This window comes from Chrysoperla carnea, chromosome 3 (assembly GCF_905475395.1).
Source record: "Chrysoperla carnea chromosome 3, inChrCarn1.1, whole genome shotgun sequence".
Lineage (NCBI taxonomy): Eukaryota > Metazoa > Arthropoda > Insecta > Neuroptera > Chrysopidae > Chrysoperla > Chrysoperla carnea.
This window is the reverse complement of record NC_058339.1, coordinates 84,206,480-84,225,868: the sequence shown is the minus strand read 5'-3', so window position 1 is coordinate 84,225,868 and position 19,389 is coordinate 84,206,480. Positions and strand designations below refer to the sequence as shown.

The following is a 19,389-nucleotide window of genomic DNA, read 5'->3' as shown; positions in this document are numbered from 1 at the left end:
AGGTGGCATCGTACCTGTTAAGTGGATGAACCGATTTTTTTCAATAGGTCATTTGAACGAGAGTATTTTTAGCCACGTTACCAGTTTAGGCCTCCGTATCCGATCTAGAAAAGAGGTGACGATTTTGATAACAACTGCGCAGATTTTTTGAAACTTAGCTAAGAACGGTCTCGATCAAATTCCGTACTTTTCAAAAAAATCAAAATCGGTTCATCCACTTAGAAGCTACAGTGTCACGAACAAATAGATTTTATGTCAGTTTTTCTTTAAATTTTTAATTTAATATTATTCATATTGTTTAAAAAAAACAAGCTTTTAATAAAATTTCCTCAAACTAAAATTTCTATTTAAAGTTACTTTATGTGGAGTTAAGGAGTTAAATTTCAACAGGAAGTTTGTTTTCCAATGGGTATTTACTTCATATATATTCACACCGTGCGTGAGTTTTATTGGAAGCGTTTCCATGGTAACGATACACTACTTTAATTATAGAATTGTATGGATGCATATATAATTGAATAGATTGCATTTATGACTTACATTGAAAATTTAATATTATTGTCTCACAAATTTAAGTAAATAATTATGATAATTTACATTTGAAAAATAATATTTGTGCAATTTGATTTCTTCTTTTCACAATTTTTAATGCATTAAGTTTAATTAATTAGTGTTTTTCAATAATTTTAATTTGACAGTTTCTATAACATTAACATGTAAAGAATAGCAAATTAGTCATAACAGACTCCTTTATCGCCAAAATATTACACTGGAAGCGCTGGCATCGTTTTTATTATCCCCTACCATGACTACGCACACAACGAATAGCCTATTTTATAGTTCCACATACTAAAAATTAATTTGCAATGTTTCTCTAATAGATAGATACCAATGAAATACCTTTATAAAATCCGTACAAGTACTTTAGGTATAATATTATATTGAATCGTTAACATTTCTATATCTTCTAGAATTTAATTTAATCTCATGATAGCCGAGGTTAAACGCCTACCTGTTGATATTGTCATGAACATAAGTTATTTGAATATAGTTTTGTACTTGTATAGATAACCTCGAATGTTAGAAAATAATTTTTTATAACGATTTGTTTGAAGTAAACATCATTTATAAGACTTAAGGGTGAATAATACCGTTCATACTTATTCTTATAAATAAAAAAATTACTACTGGGTAGCCATACAATTTGAATTAGAAAAATAAAATCGAGAAAATTGAGACCAATATATTTTTCTACGTTGTTAGGTTAGTCTTCAAAGTTAAAGGTATCCAAAACCAATCGCTATCTTAGGTAGCCTAATCTATGCTCGAAAAAATGCTTATTTTGTTGATATCTCATTTTCCAAAGTCATTTTCACACAAAGTTTATCAATTTCTACTTAAAAATTTGATTTGAATCATGGTTTCAAAAATAATTAAATATATACGTAACCGAATCCATATTTTCTTGTCTAGGCAACTGTTTACAAGGCATATTTGAAAAACTTGACACTAATTTTAAATAAAATTTCATTTTTCTGGGAGTCTAATTAGGTGGATACCTTTATAAAAAAATCGGAAAATTTGAAATAAAATTTGTCTCTGATATAGTTAAAAATCCTTTTCCAAGACTGCTTTGACCCAAAAATTAAGAATTTCCACTTAAAAATTTAGATTTGAATCATGAATTTACTGTAGGTATATGTAGCCGAATATATATATTTTCTTGTCTATGAAACGGTTTATAAGGTATATTTCAAAAACCATAAATCTGGTATTAGTTTTTACTCAATTTCCGTTCTCCTTGGGTATTAATAACCCATTAATATCATTCTCACAGAATTAAATAACAAAAAAAAATTTTCGGTTTATTCAAAATTCTTCCTTTTAAAAAAATCAATAAATTTGAAAAAAAATTTTGTCTTTCTTTTTGTTAACAGTCATTTTACAAGGCTTTTTTGACCCAAAAATTAATGATTTCCACTTAAAATATTTATTTTAATAATAATTTTCAAAATAATTGACTATTTGCCTTCGTAGCCGAATTTTTTACCCCTTAAAAAAATCGAGATTTCTTTCTGATTTTGTAAAAAATCATTTTCCAAACCGATTTTGACCTAAAAATTACAGATTTCCAATTTCATTTAAATCACGGACTTTATACGGGGCCACAATCCATTTTTGCTTACCTAAACGGTGCAAAATGTGAAAACACAATGGAATTTAAAAACGGAATTTATATTAATAATCTGCCACGTAACCTATTTAAATTTTGGCATTATCTTGGCAAAAATTAAATGATATTTCATTAAAATAAAAAATAAAATATTATACAGATAAAAATTATATTTATTATTTTATCAAATTAATTTATTTTTCATGTATACCACAATATTTCAGTCAACAATAAAGTAAATTAATAACAAAAATAAATACAAAAAATATGAAAATTATTTTAAAATATACATTATATTTATTTTCTATTTACAGAGAGACAGAAGATTCCTTCCCTCCTTATCTATCGACCGACCGTAAAAAGTGTGTTTGTGTATTTTAGTTTAAAAAAATTTTTTTTTTTGTTATTCCTAAAAATTGTGTGTAAAATTTTGTGCGTTGGTGTCATACTTTTTTGTAAAAAAATAATAACAAAATAAATAAATAAATAAATATATAATAACTTGTACAAATAAAATGTCGGACGTTGAATATGCAAAGGAAAGAATTTTATTGGACCGTCGTATGAAATGTGAACAGAAGTTAAATAGTAGCACAATAGAAATTGAGGGTAAGTGTTAAAATATTCATTTTCATTTTTTATTTTACTATTTAGAAATTTAATAATAAACTATTGTACAGTGTGTTCAAATCAATAAAAGGACATTTTTAAATGTCTTAACATTTAGAACTTTTTGCGACTTTTCTTCGGACCTAATGGTTTTCTTTCGACATCTTTGCTTCAACCATGGTCAAAATTAAGGCCATTAAAAAATAAAATTTTCCGCAGACAAGTCCAGCGATGTGAATATGTTTAAGGTTGAAGCGGATTAGATTATTAAATTTATTTAACAATTAATTTCTTATAACTTTTGGGATCACAATTGCATTCAAGATGTGGATTTGATTTTAATTCCATGAAAAATTTTAAGAAGTGAAAAAAAAAAGAAAACTCTTTTCTCCATGACTTTAAAAGCCTTCTATGCAAACTAATACTCAATTAACCGAACCCATATCATAGTTAATCCACATACCCACATTCAAAAAATTTATTGATTACATCACCAAAAAACTTATTGATTACATCAGCACTGTTGAGTTAAAAATTCTCAAAAGGTTCAAATTAAATGATATCCGTTTATTGTTATTCTAATAGAAAGATAGTCGAATAACAAATTTAAAGTTTCATTCAATATAATAGTGTTCGTCAGCCGACATTCAGAAAATTTAAATTTTGAAGGTGCTGGTCGACCTTCATTTGTTATTCGATTCCCTTTCTGTTAGAATAACAAAAGATTATCGAATTTCTAACTTTCTGTTAGAATACAACGGAGTCTTGACCCACTACAGTTGTTTCTATTACAACCACAATGCTATACTATTGCTATCTTCTTCACACAATTCTTTCTACATCCCCTCCACTAAAACTTATCGTCTGTGCGATTATTTTAACTATTTTTATGAGTACGTGAGAATAATTTGCAATTTTTTTTATACTTATTTTAGACTTCTGTTCTAGTAGATATCAATTTTGCATAAAGATGGTAATCTTTCTACTAAGAAAAATAGATTATAACTTATATTTCCCTACGCTAATCTCATTCTACACCTACGAGTAAAATATATCAATTTAAATCACAATTATCTCATAAACGGTGTGATTTAACAAAAACAACAATTAACATGTTGTGTATAGACCATTAAATTAATTATTTTTACAGGTTTTTTTAAATTTCTTAATACATTTCAATCGCGGAGCTACTACTATTTTAAGTGAAGATAATAAAAAATCGTTGTTTAATTTCTTAGAAGCGTTTTATTTTTGTAAAACTTTCTAATAATTTTATTAGAATATTGAATTATATATTGTATATGTTATTAAGGGAAACCTTTGTAATAATTTGACGAGATTACATTACATTTTTATTTATGTGTCATACAAATGACACATGTTTAGCTCCATTTGAATAATTTACACGTCAGAATTTTATTTATCTGGTTTGCTTATGCTTAATTTTTATACATTTTAACCTACTAAACTCGTCAGTAATCATGAATGAAATTCATGTCATTACTGATTAAAAGAACATTGATAATTTATTTAACAATTTATGCATTTTTGGGCACGATCGAGATAGCATGTGTTCGACCATTGGGAAATAAATGAGGAAAAGAAAGAAGTTTGTAACGTTTTTCTATCTTCGAGTCACTGTTTGTGAAATCGTACCATTGAAGGAGACTGGCCGAAATAAATTAGTAATGTGACACGAGTTCTGGATTTTACTCGAGTGATTCTTATGAATTTGTTAATTTCGTACTTGAGTGAAAACGAATTAGGCTTGGGTTCGTTTACACTGAGTAGTATTTTTACGATAGAAAAACATTTGAGAGTATTTTGAAATAGTTGCGCTATCAACCGCAAGGCAATTTTCAAATCTAAACGGGATAATTTAACTTAGAAAATAGCGATAGGTTTATGTTATCAGTTTTCCACCATTTTTCGTTTGAAGGTTTCATGAGCGATTATTATCAAGACAAAGGATGCTCAAAATTAACGCAAGAGGTACCTAATTTAGATAGAAAACATAGGCTTTAATTAAAAAATTCTAAATTGTTACTAATCCTTTAAAAATGTATACAATATAGGGTAATAAGACTAGCTTAACTTTGTTAAATTTCCTCCCTCCAGGCGTTGCAGACTTGTTGATAACTTCACATTTCAAAAAAAATTCGAAATGATTCAATGAAGATTAATTACAAGTCAACCCAAATTTTGCACGAAATGGCGAGTCTCAACCATAAGGTTATTTTCCAATCTAAACGAGGGAATTTTTTTTATTATTAATATTAGATTACTCAAGCTTGTATCCAAATTTTAAACAAACCAAATAAAAATTTCGTTGAGTTGAGAAAACTACACATTATTCCAGGAGCATCATATCATGCAAGGCCAAGCTGATTCGACCGCTGGTATGAGCGTATTTTTTTCAACTATCAATAATTGAGGGAAACTAAATTTCGAAAACATCGATAGCACCTTGGCATTTGAATATTTTTTGTTCGACCATTTCATGTATCCGTTTATTACGAAGATATTTCCTAGCTAAGAAACTAATATAACAGGGATTGCTCCGACACTTACACTAAATAACAAGCAGTAAATAATTTCCCAAAAAAAAAAAAAAAAAAACATGAATTTATGGAAATACGCATACAAAAATATCATAAATCAATAATTTTGTTCTCAAGGATCAACAAACAATATTATTCATTGCTTTGTTGATAAATCTTAAAATCAGTTCGAACCTATTATGCGTTATGTAATTTACATACTTCTACCTTGTATACAAAAGCAAATGTATTTTTAACTTTGATATTGTTTATTTTACTTAAAATTAGCATATTATGATTAATTTTTTATAAATTCTAGTAGGGGAAGGCATAGTACCTAGAATAAAAATTACATTTATGTGTATTTCTAAATCCATGCATTCAAATAGCATATTGGTAATTATCTCTATTTGAAGCACTGTTGTTCCTTAATACTATGTTTTTGTTTAAGAATTAAATTATTAATATTCGGTCGATAAAAACGGTTGATCTATGATACATGATGTTAACATGACGAGTACGAGAACTTCCACTCTAATTTACTTAGAATCACCGCCACTGATTGTGTCTGATGATACATTCGGCGGTAGATACGTATCATTCATTCGATTGATTCGGTGGTAGATACGCGCTTGGATTCAAGTCACTTTTAGTTGTTAGATTCACGGAACATCACTTTGAATATTTGAAACTTTACCATCTCAAATTTGAACGTCATGTTTAAAACTGGAATAAGGCACAACAATTTACTCACCAATAAACAATGAGCCACGTTGATTATGATTTACAAAACAATATACTAAAATTGGAAGTTTTTAAGCAAAACCACAATGTGCAAAACCAGATTGACAACACGTTTTCAGCCTACCTGTATCCTCATAAAATACCCAAAATACCCTCAAAACAGTTCATGTGCTGTGCAGTAAATATCAATATCTGCCAAGACTCTACGAATAATTCAAGGTACATGCTGTGTCCAAAAACTAAGGTGACATTTGAATTAAAACTGCGCGTGTTTGTAGTGCATTATGAATTCCTTCCGCCCGACCAACAGTCAACAAGGAATATTATTTGAATGTTATGCGTCATTTGCGTAACGCTATCCGCATAAAAAGGCCGGAATTGTGGAAAGACAATTCATGGTTTTTACACCACGATAATGCTCCATCCCATACTGCACTCATAATTCGTGATAATTTCGTTAAAAACTCAACTCATATCGTTCCGCAACCACCGTATTCATCTGATCTGGCGACTTCTGCTTGTTCAGCAAGCTCAAAAGACCGCTTCGGGGACACCGTTTTGATACGATAGAGGAGATTCAGCCGCAGCGAAGATGGAACTGAAGGCAATCCCGAAAAGTGAACTACAATCAGTTTTTCGAAGATTAGAAAAACCGTTGGCATAAGTGCATTGCATCGGGAGGGGATTACTTTGAAGGGGATGAAATTGATTTGGAAGAATAAAGAAGAATTTTCAAAATAAATACAATGTTACCTTATTTTTTGGGCACAGTAGTATATTTGACTATAGGTACTACATCTTACCCTAGTATAAATTTATGAAGTGAACATTTAAAAAAAAATATGTATGTTCTTCTTTTCTCAGTTACTTTACCTACTAATATGTTTTATGTTAATTTTGTTGGAAGTTTAATTTAAATAAAAATAAATAACACAAAATCTGAACTGACTAAGGAAAAATTCATTTATTTTATATAAGTTTAAAAAAAAAAAAAAAATAGAAATTAGAGGGGGTTGGTGCAGTAGAAAATAGTTAAAATATTTTATCACTAACTATGTATAGAAAGAAGAAAATGGTTTAGGAATCTAATCTAATTAGTTTTGAATCAATTTTCGTTTTACTTGGGCTCAAATTTACTCTTATTACCATTCTCAATGAATTCAAGCACAAAAAAACCTTATACCGTCCACGGTATACCGTCCACGGTATACCGTCCACGGTATACCGTCCACGGTATACCGTCCACGGTATACCGTCTATACGGTGTGTTATAGCTATAACACACGGTATGCGTTTATACAGAGATTTTCAAGCCGTGAATGGTTCTATACCACACACGGTAAACTATAACACACGGTATGCGTTTATATTGGGATTATTAAGCCGTGAATGGTTCTATACCTCACACGGTATGCGTTTATACAGAGATTTTCAAGCCGTGCGATCTTTTTAACCGCACACGGTATGTCATAATAGACTGAAACGTCTAGATAGAACTTGCATGATGTACAACTGATACAAGTCACAGTATTTTACTATGACTTGTGGAGTGGAGCACAAGTCACAGTATTTTACTATGACTTGTGGAGTGGAGCACAAGTCACAGTATTTTACTATGACTTGTGGAGTGGAGCACAAGTCACAGTATTTTACTATGACTTGTGGAGGGGAGCACAAGTCACAGTATTTTACAATTACTTGTGGAGTGGAGCACAAGTCACAGTACTTTACTATGACTTGTGCACAGTATTTTACTATGACTTGTGGAGTGGAACACAAGTCACAGTATTTTACTATGACTTGTGGAGTGGAGCACAAGTCACAGTATTTTACTATGACTTGTGGAGTGGAGCACAAGTCACAGTATTTTACAATTACTTGTGGAGTGGAGCACAAGTCACAGTACTTTACTATGACTTGTGCAGTGGAGCACAAGTATGAATCTGCTGACAAATAATTCAAATAATGACGCTTCATGTGTAAAAAATTCTTTGAAAATCTCTGTGTATAGATAAAAGTGTCTGGTATAAAAAGAAAAAATAATATCATAATTATTCGCGGATTTATATCTCGATAAGATGAATTAAATTATATTTTTTTAAAAATATGCGTAAACAGATCGTCTGGACAATAATGAATACACAGCATAATTTATTTTCTTCATATTTTATTCTGCATGAATACAAAAAAATAATTATCATATATTTAGTGTACCCACTAAAAGACCGTAAGTTTACAATGAAGCAAAATTTCTTTTAGTATGTATTTTTGAAATGATTTTCAAATTTAAATCGGGTTTTAAATTTGTATTTTTCTAAGGTTTTTTTTGCCTGAAAAAAGAAAAAAATTACAAAAATCTTAAAAAACGAAGCTGTTTTTGATCACTATCAAGAGTTGTTATCTTATAAGCCTACTCAATACTCTTGTGGAGTAGCACGAAGTGGTGGGCGGGGGGTGAAAAACGATAATATGGAGAAACGAGAATGTGTTATTTGTGGAATCTTGTCTTCCTTAGCCTCGGACTACGGTAAAAAGCGGTTTTTTGTTATCGAAATCTACACGAGAGGTCTACGCGAGTACAACCGAGTATCATCTCCATATTCTCATGATTATTTATGTAGTTCGCTAGCTATTGCGGCTTCGATGTCAGTCATAGCTAAGAGATACTTGCAAAGTAAGATGAGAGCGTGGTGACGATATTCCTCGGGAGTGTGAACGAGGGAGCTACTAATTTATTTTTACGTTTTGTGTCAACTTTATTGTAACATAAACATAATAACCCAAAATAAAATCGTCGAAAAACTCTAATTTTTTGAATTCGATACTCACCCTACAATTGAACTTTTTTATTTGTTTAACAAACTTTATCAATAATGGAAAAGGCAAGCAGAAATAATCATGAACATTCATAATAGGCTCACGGTCTTTAACTTTTCATAAATTTTTCTTCCCACTTTTTTCATCATTTGTTCATACTATTCACATAATTATTCTTATTTATAAACACAATACATAAATATATTATGGAAGTAGGGTAAAATTGGATAAAAGATTACCTGTACTTTTGCACAGTCCCTAAAATGCTTACTGTTTTTTGCATTTCATTTCTTTTCTTTTTTAAAGCTGATTTAACCGAGATAATCTTTACCCGATCAAAACCATCGAACTCGAGTCATCGTCACGCGTTACACTCTGTATTCAGCCTTAGTTAACGAAATCGCTCTCAGATACGAGACGTTCAATTCCTGCCTTAAAATAAACTAGCTAAAAGTATAACTTTACTATGGCTCGCGAATGGTATCATATAAAATATATATTTCTAAAATAAAATTATACTTCAATTATTCACAAATATTGTTTATTTAATTGTTCCTCAACAAACGTTTATTTCTTTAAAACATCATGTTGTAAACCAGGATCCATGTTATTATCCGCTGTGAAAATATTCAATTCAATTTTTATTTAAATTTATGAGAAATACAACAAAACCCATCTTTATTAATTTGTAAATCAAACCAACGACGATGACATACATTACATACTTCAAAATTCAAATTCATTTGAGCAATCTCCAAATTTTCTGCATACATTTTAAAATTAATATCATCTCGATAAAGATATAATTCTTTTTGATCTTTTTTTCGTCGATTCCGATAGTCACGCTTTAATGATCGATTACGATCACGCTCTTTACGACCCGTCAACGTACGACGTCGTGGCATTTTATTGCTATCATTACAATTAATTAATAAATAACTTTAAAATTATAATAACTATAATTAAAATTTTTTCATTACTTGTATTAATATCACTTAAATTTTTAAGTTATTCTACTCTAGAACTGCAAAAATTAATTGTTTATGTTTTGTTATCACGTGATTTGTATTTTTCATTATGAAGTTTTTTAATACTTGAAAGAATCTACAGATGGCCACTCCATTAAAATTAATATTAAATGTAGCCAATTATATATTAGTATTAGATGTAGCTCACATATGGTGCCATTGTCTCGGCATATATATTGATATATACATACATGTAATAAATAAAAAATACTGTTGTTTTTTATTATTTATTATTTATATAATTTTTTCTAAAAATAATGATTGATAACACATCTAGACATAAATATGGAACTACAACATTTCATTTCATGTTTAAATCTTTTGTATTTTTTTTGTAAAGTTTATCATCAAAAAGTTACATTTGAATCTAGTAGAGGCTCGCTCCGCTCGCTTAATTATCGAACGTGGAGAACTGTTATACTACAAGGCCATAAACAGAATTGTTTTCTTTCTCTATTAATCATAGAATGCAAATCGTTTTACCCTAACTTTAAACATACGATTAAGTGACATATTATAGACAAACAATCCACAGGAGACGTCGTCATTCGGACGGACGCGAACGGCGCATGAGAGAATCCATACAATAAAATTATTGTTCAAAATAAAAGATACACATAAGAATATTTATTCGCTTATATATTATTTATCTTACCAGTTTGTTAAGGATGTACGAGCATAAGGGCAATTTAGGATAAATGACTGTTCAAAATTTTTAGGATGGATTGCCCGAGTATTTAAATAAATAATATTGACTTCAAAAGTAAACATATTTAAAACGGACGGTATGTTTTCATAGATTTTTCCAAAACTAATCGGTGCTAATAAAAAAAAACCATATAAATTAAAGTTAAAACCTTAATAAATTATTGAAAACAAAAAACCCGTTGTGTCTGACTAATTAAGGAAATATAAGCACGGTAGTGGGACCCCAAAAAAAAATTTTTATATATATATTTTCAGTTTTGATGGTGAATTCTGTTTTGACTTGGCAATATCAAGTAAGAATGAAATTTTTCGATATCTAGAGTAATTTTCAAAATATTACTTCAAAAAGCAAGGCAGATATTGAAAAATTGTATTCTTATTTTTCGTCTATGTTCATGAATCTATAGCACAATTAATCATCAAAGTTGAAAATAAGGTACAAATAATTTCAACCATAAAGTAACTTATGTATATCTGTAATACATATATATACCAAATGTTCTCGCCTGTAATTTGTTCACCTATAAGTCTATCCAAACTTTGTATTTAAGTGCAGTCGCCAATGACCTGGGTTGTCAGAGCGACTTAACTTGCCTTGGTACTCGTACTACCTTAAAAAGCATGACGGAGTATAGTGTTTCCTGTTAAAAATATAATTAATTCAAATGTCTTTTTCTACGGATTTTTATGATAATAATGGAAAAATACTCACCAATTAAAGTTACAAAATTATCATTGTTAAAAATAAAAGTTATATAATGAAAACGTATCATATTGCTACTAAGAGAAAATATAAGGTTTCATTATAATTGATATAAATGAGCCCCATTCACAATAATATTTTTAAACGGTTTTATTTAGAACCACTAGTTAAATGAATAAATTATAAGTATATAGAACTAAAAAAAATGCTTTACTGCACTTAAAAGTAGATAATAATTTTATACACCAGTAAAATCTTACAAAAAAATACAACTTTAATCGCAAAACGCGATGTAAAGCTGCTTTGACCTTTTAGGAGAGTGTGAATCTACGTTTTGCAAGCAAACAAAAGGAGCTACCAGCGTAACAGGTAAAGAAATATTACACGAGGGGTCCAAATAACACACCGAAAAAGCACCTTTTTTACATTTGTACTAGTTTTCGTAACTTTTTGAAAATTTTTCCCCCGAGGGGTCCAAATAAAACATCGAAAAGCACCTTTACATTTACTGTTTTATTTACATTTACTGTACTAGTTTTCGTAAATTTTGCAAATTTTTCGAAGTATTATAAAAAATTTTACAACTTTTGTTTGAAACATTTTTTCGTAAACCTTATTGTTTACCCGTGAGAGCGCATATTATGCGCAAATTGTATTATTATGTATGTATATCAGTTATATTTGTGTGACATATATGTATGTGTAATGTGGCAGAGTAATCAACACTGTCTATACATGGTATTTCAACAATTAACTCAGTCAATAGTTTGTTTACACTTGTTTATATTTCAACTTTTGTTCTATCTCTATCGTTTTAACATATTTATATGATTTTGAATATGGCGGTGATACCATAAAAATATTTCCACAAGAAACAAACAGACTCTTATGACAGTTATGAAAATGTCTATGTTAGACAAAACTAGTCAAAAATATTTTAAATTATTAAAATATTAAATAAATAAAAGTGGACTAAGCAAAGTAAATTGGAAATTTTATTTCTTCAATCCCAAAAAGGCTCTTATTCGAAAGCTCTTTTCGAAAACTTACACACAATTAGGTAATAATCACTATTTGCTGTGAATGAAAAACAAAAACATGGGAAATTTTTGATAAAAAAATTTTTTATTTATATTTGTATACTCTGCATGCCAATAAACCAACATCGTTCGTATTTTAATGTTTTAAATAACATCAATGTCAAATTTTTATTTTAACAGTTTATAATTTTTTTTTTAAATGTAAATAAAATTTTTTGTTTTTAAATTAGATTATTTATGTCTGATTGCTGACAGATAAATTATATTGTACTTTTTAGATTTTATTAAATTCAATAAATTCATTAGAGGTTCTATGTTTTCATCGATAAAGGTATTACTGATGAATTTTTTGACGCTAGGTAATTTTTTGACGATACTGTTATTATATACTTAGTGTTATTAATGTACACTCAGTGTCCACAAATCCTTTGCATTTTTTGTGATACTATACAATGTATATAGTACAAAAGTATAGTACAAAATGTATATATACAAAATGTTTTTTAGATATCTATGTTTTTTTTTTTGGTTTTTAACTATCGCAATTTTCTTTTATCTATGTATTTAGTTGTCGCTCTATTAGCTCAGTTGGTTAAGGTGTAACCAATTCCGTCCGCGGTATGCTTAGGGTAGCTGGTTCGATTCTAAAATAATATTTAGAGACAATTTTGATACAAAAATTACGAAAATCTAATTTATTTGAGCGTATTGTATGTTTATTAACCCAGGACTAAAAAGAGGGCTAAGATCACCCTAGATCGAATTACCTTTCAAACAACAACAACAATAAAAATCAAAATCGGTTCATCTGTTTAGGAGCTACGATGCCACAAACAGCTCATTATGTTTTAAATTTTGACCCCTAGTAATCTGATACCTTGAGAATCGTAAATACAAACAGATTTTAACAGGTGTCACCGTTTTTTCACTGCATAAAATATCTAAAAGAAACGATAATGAAGATGCATTTTATTGATTGATCAACATTTTTTTTTTTTTGAAAATTATTCTACTGATCGTATAAATTTAAAATAATTTTTTTTTTACCATTTTATTTATAGTATCACAAAGTTATAAATTTATAACGACCGTAAATGTCACTAGTTTTACGTATCAAAGACGAAAAATTCTAAAGATTGAAGTTTAAAACGATACATTCGTCTTCATAAATATTCACTTTGAGTGAAGTTAATTTTTTTTAATAGTAAAGTAGTTGTTTATAAGTTGAAAACATCCTTTTCAATGCTTGCAACACGTTCCTTAGAGCAAAATTTAACACACAGTTAGCGAGTGTAATATTTTGTAAGTTTATACAAGCTTGATAAATTTTCCTTTTATATATCAGAGGAAATATATGTTTCTATTTTTCAACATAGAAGTTCTATAAACCTTTAGAAATTGTACTTACATAAGTATCGTATGTACAAATAAACACGGATTTTTTTTTGTAAAAGAACTTATGTTTCTAATGATTTCAAAGAAAAAAGTATAAACTATTTTTAAATATTTTTAGTTTTTAAAAAAAAGGTAGCAAACGTGATAAAGTTTGAAAAATATATTTACCTCTCTGTCAAGAATTAGTTACGTTATCCACGCGTATCTTGTGTATGTGTATATATATACTAGAGTGATACCCACCCGCTTCGCTGGGCTTAAAAGAATTCCCTGAAAGTTGGCATCCTTGTCTAAAAACTAAATCAAAGATCCAGTAGACGTTAAAATTAACTAAAAAGTTAACTCAGTTTAAGTTAATGCATTTTTTTTTTTATTATTTAAAGTTTCGTTACTTTTATTCAGTAACACTGACTAGAAAAAAGTTTCCATAAATAAGAAAATAAAAACACTCACATGCTTCTGGAGTACCGGACACAGGACATAAACGTAGTCGGTACATGAGAAGCCACCTTCTATTTTGTTATTAAATGTATTAAATCAATTAGTACAGGCGATAAAACAAAAAGATAAAAAGAAGTATAAACAAAAAACAAAAAAAAATTAAACTTAATTTCGTATTTTCTATTTTCTATACAAAAAAAATATCTTTTTCCTTGGTGTTTGAAGAACCAATCTAAATAACCGACTATGATAGAAGACGATTGAAATAATCAGAGAAATTCGTAAACACAACAAAAAATGTTATTTATTATTTCATTCTTTTGTATTTTTGTGTTTTTACACAAATATATAAAAGTCCTCATATATCCTACATCACTTTATATTACAGTAAGTTTGTTCATTACAGTCTGCATCAAATCCGGTAGTTCTGATTTTTTGCAGACTTGTTTATGATGTTATTCCAATGAATAATTCAAGTTTGTAACCTCAAGCGCCGAACGCAACTTTGTCAAAAACTGAAAAACGCGAGAAAATTTCAGTTTTTTTTTTCAGTTTTTGGCAATTATAACCCTAAAGGGTTAGTTCTTGAAGTCCCTTTTTTAGTAAACTAAATTTGCTACAATATGAGACCAGAATCGTCAATGAAGATTTTTTCTAACTTCGCAATTTTTTTTGATATTTCAGACGTCAGTTTGCAATATTTTAGTAGCATTTTAAACTACTCTAGCGGGAAGTAGTTCCACTTACCTTCGTCGTATTCTGCTAATGTTGTTCAGGGTCGAAATTCATTCAAAACGACATAATATTGCAAAGTAAGAAAAAAATGATAAAATTTGAAAGAATTTATCTCGAAAACAACTGGGTCTACAGAAACGATTCTAGTCTCATATTGTACCAAATTTATATAACTTTAAAAACATCTTTAAAAGGTACTTCAAAACTACCCGTTTAAGTTTATAATCGCAAAAATCAGAAAAAAAACCAGTTTGCAATATTTCAGTAGAATTTCAAACTACTCTAGCGGGAAGACTTACCTTCGACGCAGTCTGCTAGTGTTGTTCAAGGTCAAAATTCATTCAAAACGACATGATATTGCAAAAAATTGCAAAGTTAGAAAAAATGATAAAATTTGAAAGGATTTATCTCGTAAAGTATTGGGTCTACAGAGTCCATTCTTGGTGCATATTGTAGCAAATTTAGTCTACTTTACAAACGATTTATAAAAGATTTATAAAAAAAAGTAATCTTTAAGGGTTATAACCGCCCAAATTCAAAATTTTCACGGATTTTTCATTCAGGCTTCCGTATGTACTAGGTAATAATAAAGTTAGGTAATGAAGTTATTTTAATTCGCCAGAATACTACTCTAATGAATCTTGTGTGGTGTGTACAACCAGGAAATGCACAGTAATAAAAAAAAGGCATTTTTTATGTTTAATATATACTGAAACCAGTAATAAAAAATATGTAGGTATAATTGTCGAACATTTCAAACCGATTTGTATACATTTGCGGTCAAACGTTTAAATATAAATAATTTACTTTTAAAAAATTGTTTATTTACATTTAAAATTTTTTTCTGAAGGACGTAGTTATATACATGATGACTGTTTGTTCTTTTAAAATTAAAATTATAAGCCAATTTTCTATTTGTTTTTGAAATACAGGTGTATCAAACTATTTGTGATTGATTATAAAATATTATTCATGCTGTTTCAACTTCCCTAAATAATTGGCGAAAGTTTTTGAATTATTACACATTTACTATTGAAGAGTTTTAGATACTATAAATAAGCTCAACACTGACATATCACTATAATTAATTTGAAAATATATGATATATGTTACGGTAAAAGTAAATACTTGATTATTTATGTCGTGGAATTATTATAAAGTACTTATTTGTATGACAATGTTAATCAAAAGATGGTTTGTAAGATACATTAACTACCCTCTATCATTAAGGGTGTAATGAATTTTCTGTCCAGGAGTTCACATAGAAACTTCAAATCTTCTCAATAATGGGCCCCGGCTGTTAAAGTCGCTATGTAAACTACTGGACTTCCAGCTAACTTTTTCGAAAACTGATTGGAATATCTAAAAACGGTAAAATCCGAGACTTCATATTTTCAGAGGGAATGAAATTTGTGTCGAAAACTTTTTTAGCTTTAAAAAACCATAAAAACAGGTACCGAGGAATAGGAAAAAAAATTTTGAAATAAAAGTAAATTTTTTTGGACACATTTTTTTTTCTTCCTCCCGAAAATAAGAAGACTCCAATTTTACCGGTTTTATATATTACAATCCGTTTTCGAAAAGATTAGGAGAACCTGTATAGGAAGAATATTCGCTCACATTATTAGTTATAAACATCATGTCTTCATAGATTTTCTGAACTTTGAAAATTACAAATTGTTTGAAACTATTTCACAAATGGTTCTTTTTAGAGAAAAAAACGTAAGTGAATTTTCTTGTTTACATTAACCTAAAATTACGAAGATATTGTTTGCGGGGCAAAAAGTGTGTGGCTGGAAAATATTAGTTAAAAAATACCCGATCACAAGTGCAAGTGGGAACATGCACTTTTATATTCAATAATACACGTCGAAAATTGTGACATTCAAAACTTTATCTGAATATTTTAGCTAGGCTTACTATATTGATCAGCCCAGAATTATTAATTTATATTATTAAATTTTGGAAGTAACAAAATAAAAAAAATTGTTATTTAATTTTAAGACTTTAATCAAACTGCCAATTAAAACTTTAATATAATTTATGATATTCGATTCAATAATCTATATACATAATTTATTTCATTAGTTATTATTCGTTGGATTTCATAATATAAACACATGTTCATATATTTTGTATATTAATTAAATATTTTGATAAAAGTCATATAGTTAGTCAAAATAGACATAAACAAGTTCGGAGACAATTCGAAATAGTCCTAAATAAATGTTTTTAATGTAATGTTTAATTTCCCTATCTATTTAATGACAAAATCGATAACTATTTTTTCCGGTACTTGTGTTACATTAAAAGGTCAATTTACTAAAATAATAGCTACGGTGCTAGTAGTCGATGTGTTATCGCAGGACAGTTAAAGAAAACTTAATTATAAAATCACAAACAAGCTTATATTTATTTTTTACAGAACTATAACTTGTAAAATTATTATTTTCTTTTTGTCAGCATAACACTGCAAATATTCCGCCTTTGCGTTGGCATGGCGGCTTTTTGGAACCTTCGGAAGGATAAGTAAGCAAATCTCAACCAAGGTATAATAATTAAAATTAGAATTAGACTCGCACTGTGTCCTTTAGCAGTTTGTTTGACTTCGTAAATAAGCAACATTTTTAATTGGGTATGGATCTTTTAAACGGTTAGAGATAAAACAAAAGTTTCAAAAGTATAAAAATGTTCCTTATGAAAAATTAAACAATTTTTGTTTGAAACATTTTTTCATAAATACCTTTCTTTGTTTCTCTTTGAGGGTCCAATTTAGGACAAAAATTTAGTTTTTATTTTCTTAAAAACTATAAAAGATAGACAGTTGAAAATTTGTAGATAGCTTCAAATAGTGAGTCCATTGACCTTAGTTTCATTCGATAACATTAAGGGGGTCGGTAAGATCGATAAATGGGGAAAAATTTGTTTGAAAAGCATGAAACGCCCAAAAAAAAAGGAAAAAAACCCTTGAAAAATTGCTCTTTGTTTTTTAAAATTAATCTTATTTATAAAAACAAGTGAAAACAAACAATTGACTAAGTTAATTGTTGAAATACCATGCATAGACAGTGTTGATTACTCTATCACATTACACATAGGAATATTTTTTACATCTAAACTTTTGTTCTATCTCTAACGGTTTACAAGAAGACCCAATTGACCTATGTTGCTCATTTACGAACTCGGCCTCACTTTTTACGTCCTGAGTACGCTGTAAATATTTCAGCTTGATATCTTTTTTCGTTTTTGCGTTATCGTACCCACAGACGAACGGACGGACAACCGGAAATGGAGTAATTGGTGATTTTATGATCACCTACACCAAATTTTTATGCATAGCATCAATATTTTTAAGCGTTACAAACTTGGGACTAACTTAGTATACCTTGCATGCTACATATATGCATGGTATAATAATACAAGCCCTGATATTCAACACTGCCTATATGAAGTATTATATCAATAATTTTATCAGTCAATTATTTATTTTCACTTATTCAATTTCGTTTTAGTTACCGATAACACTTAAAAACAATTTTATTGAATGCATAGTACTTAAACTTTTATTTCCGATATTTTTTTCCAAAAATAATTTTTCATTACATAAAACTTTTGATTTTTCCACTTGAGCAATTACTAATATTCAATTTTTATTACTTACATAAATGAAAGACTATTTTTATAGCTTTCTTGTAAATAAAATTGTTGAAGATAAAGTGGATATTTACTTTTGAGTACCTATTCTTGAAAATAGAAAAAATCCATCTAGCCACGTATTTTTCATGTTATTTGTATTATTTCCTATATTTTTAACGAATATAATCTATGATTAAGAAAGTTAATTATAACAGGTTTTTTGGATGTTAAGACCTCGGTTATAGTTTTAACATTTGTATTTAACCCCTCATCCATTTGCCTGTTGAGAGATAAAACCACAAAAAGTGCAACAGATACCAAAATCCGATATGTAGGTTACCAAGGAAACTAAAATTTTTTTAACCAATTCAGCTTGCCATGAATTTTGATAATATGCAAAATCATTTTACAATCTGTCCATTTGTATTTTTTGTACCAAATTTATGTTTTTTTTATTCAAAAAAAATGAGTTAGCACAAGTTAAACATAATAGTGATTCTTTAAAGTAATTACAGGGAAATTTTATGTTAAGTCATATTAAATATCCTGATTAATTAAAATGTGAGTAATGTACCCACATATTGGCATATTGGGTTGACTTCTAAATAAGAAATATGTCTTTTTTAAACTAATATCACAATTAATTCATAAAGTATAGAGTTAAAGTAGCAATAATATTTAATTCTTGAAACAATAAGACAAATATTAGATTTCTGAAATTAAAACTTTAAATTTTCAGAATTACCAATGTACAGATATGCAAACAGAATCGTGCAAGAAAAAAAAACAAATTAAGCCTAAAAATACCAACGCATTGAAA

General features: G+C 28.6%; 1 protein-coding gene across 1 annotated transcript in view; it reads left to right on the top strand.

Annotated features, from left to right (window-relative positions):
- The first annotated feature begins 2,688 nt into the window (after positions 1-2,688).
- The window catches only part of LOC123296305 (calcitonin gene-related peptide type 1 receptor-like), a 295,317-nt gene continuing 278,616 nt past the window's right edge, over positions 2,689-19,389 (top strand). Inside the window, exon 1 of the mRNA XM_044877766.1 lies at positions 2,689-2,782. Within this exon, the coding sequence (XP_044733701.1) occupies positions 2,689-2,782 (94 nt within the window). The remainder of the gene's footprint in view (positions 2,783-19,389) is intronic.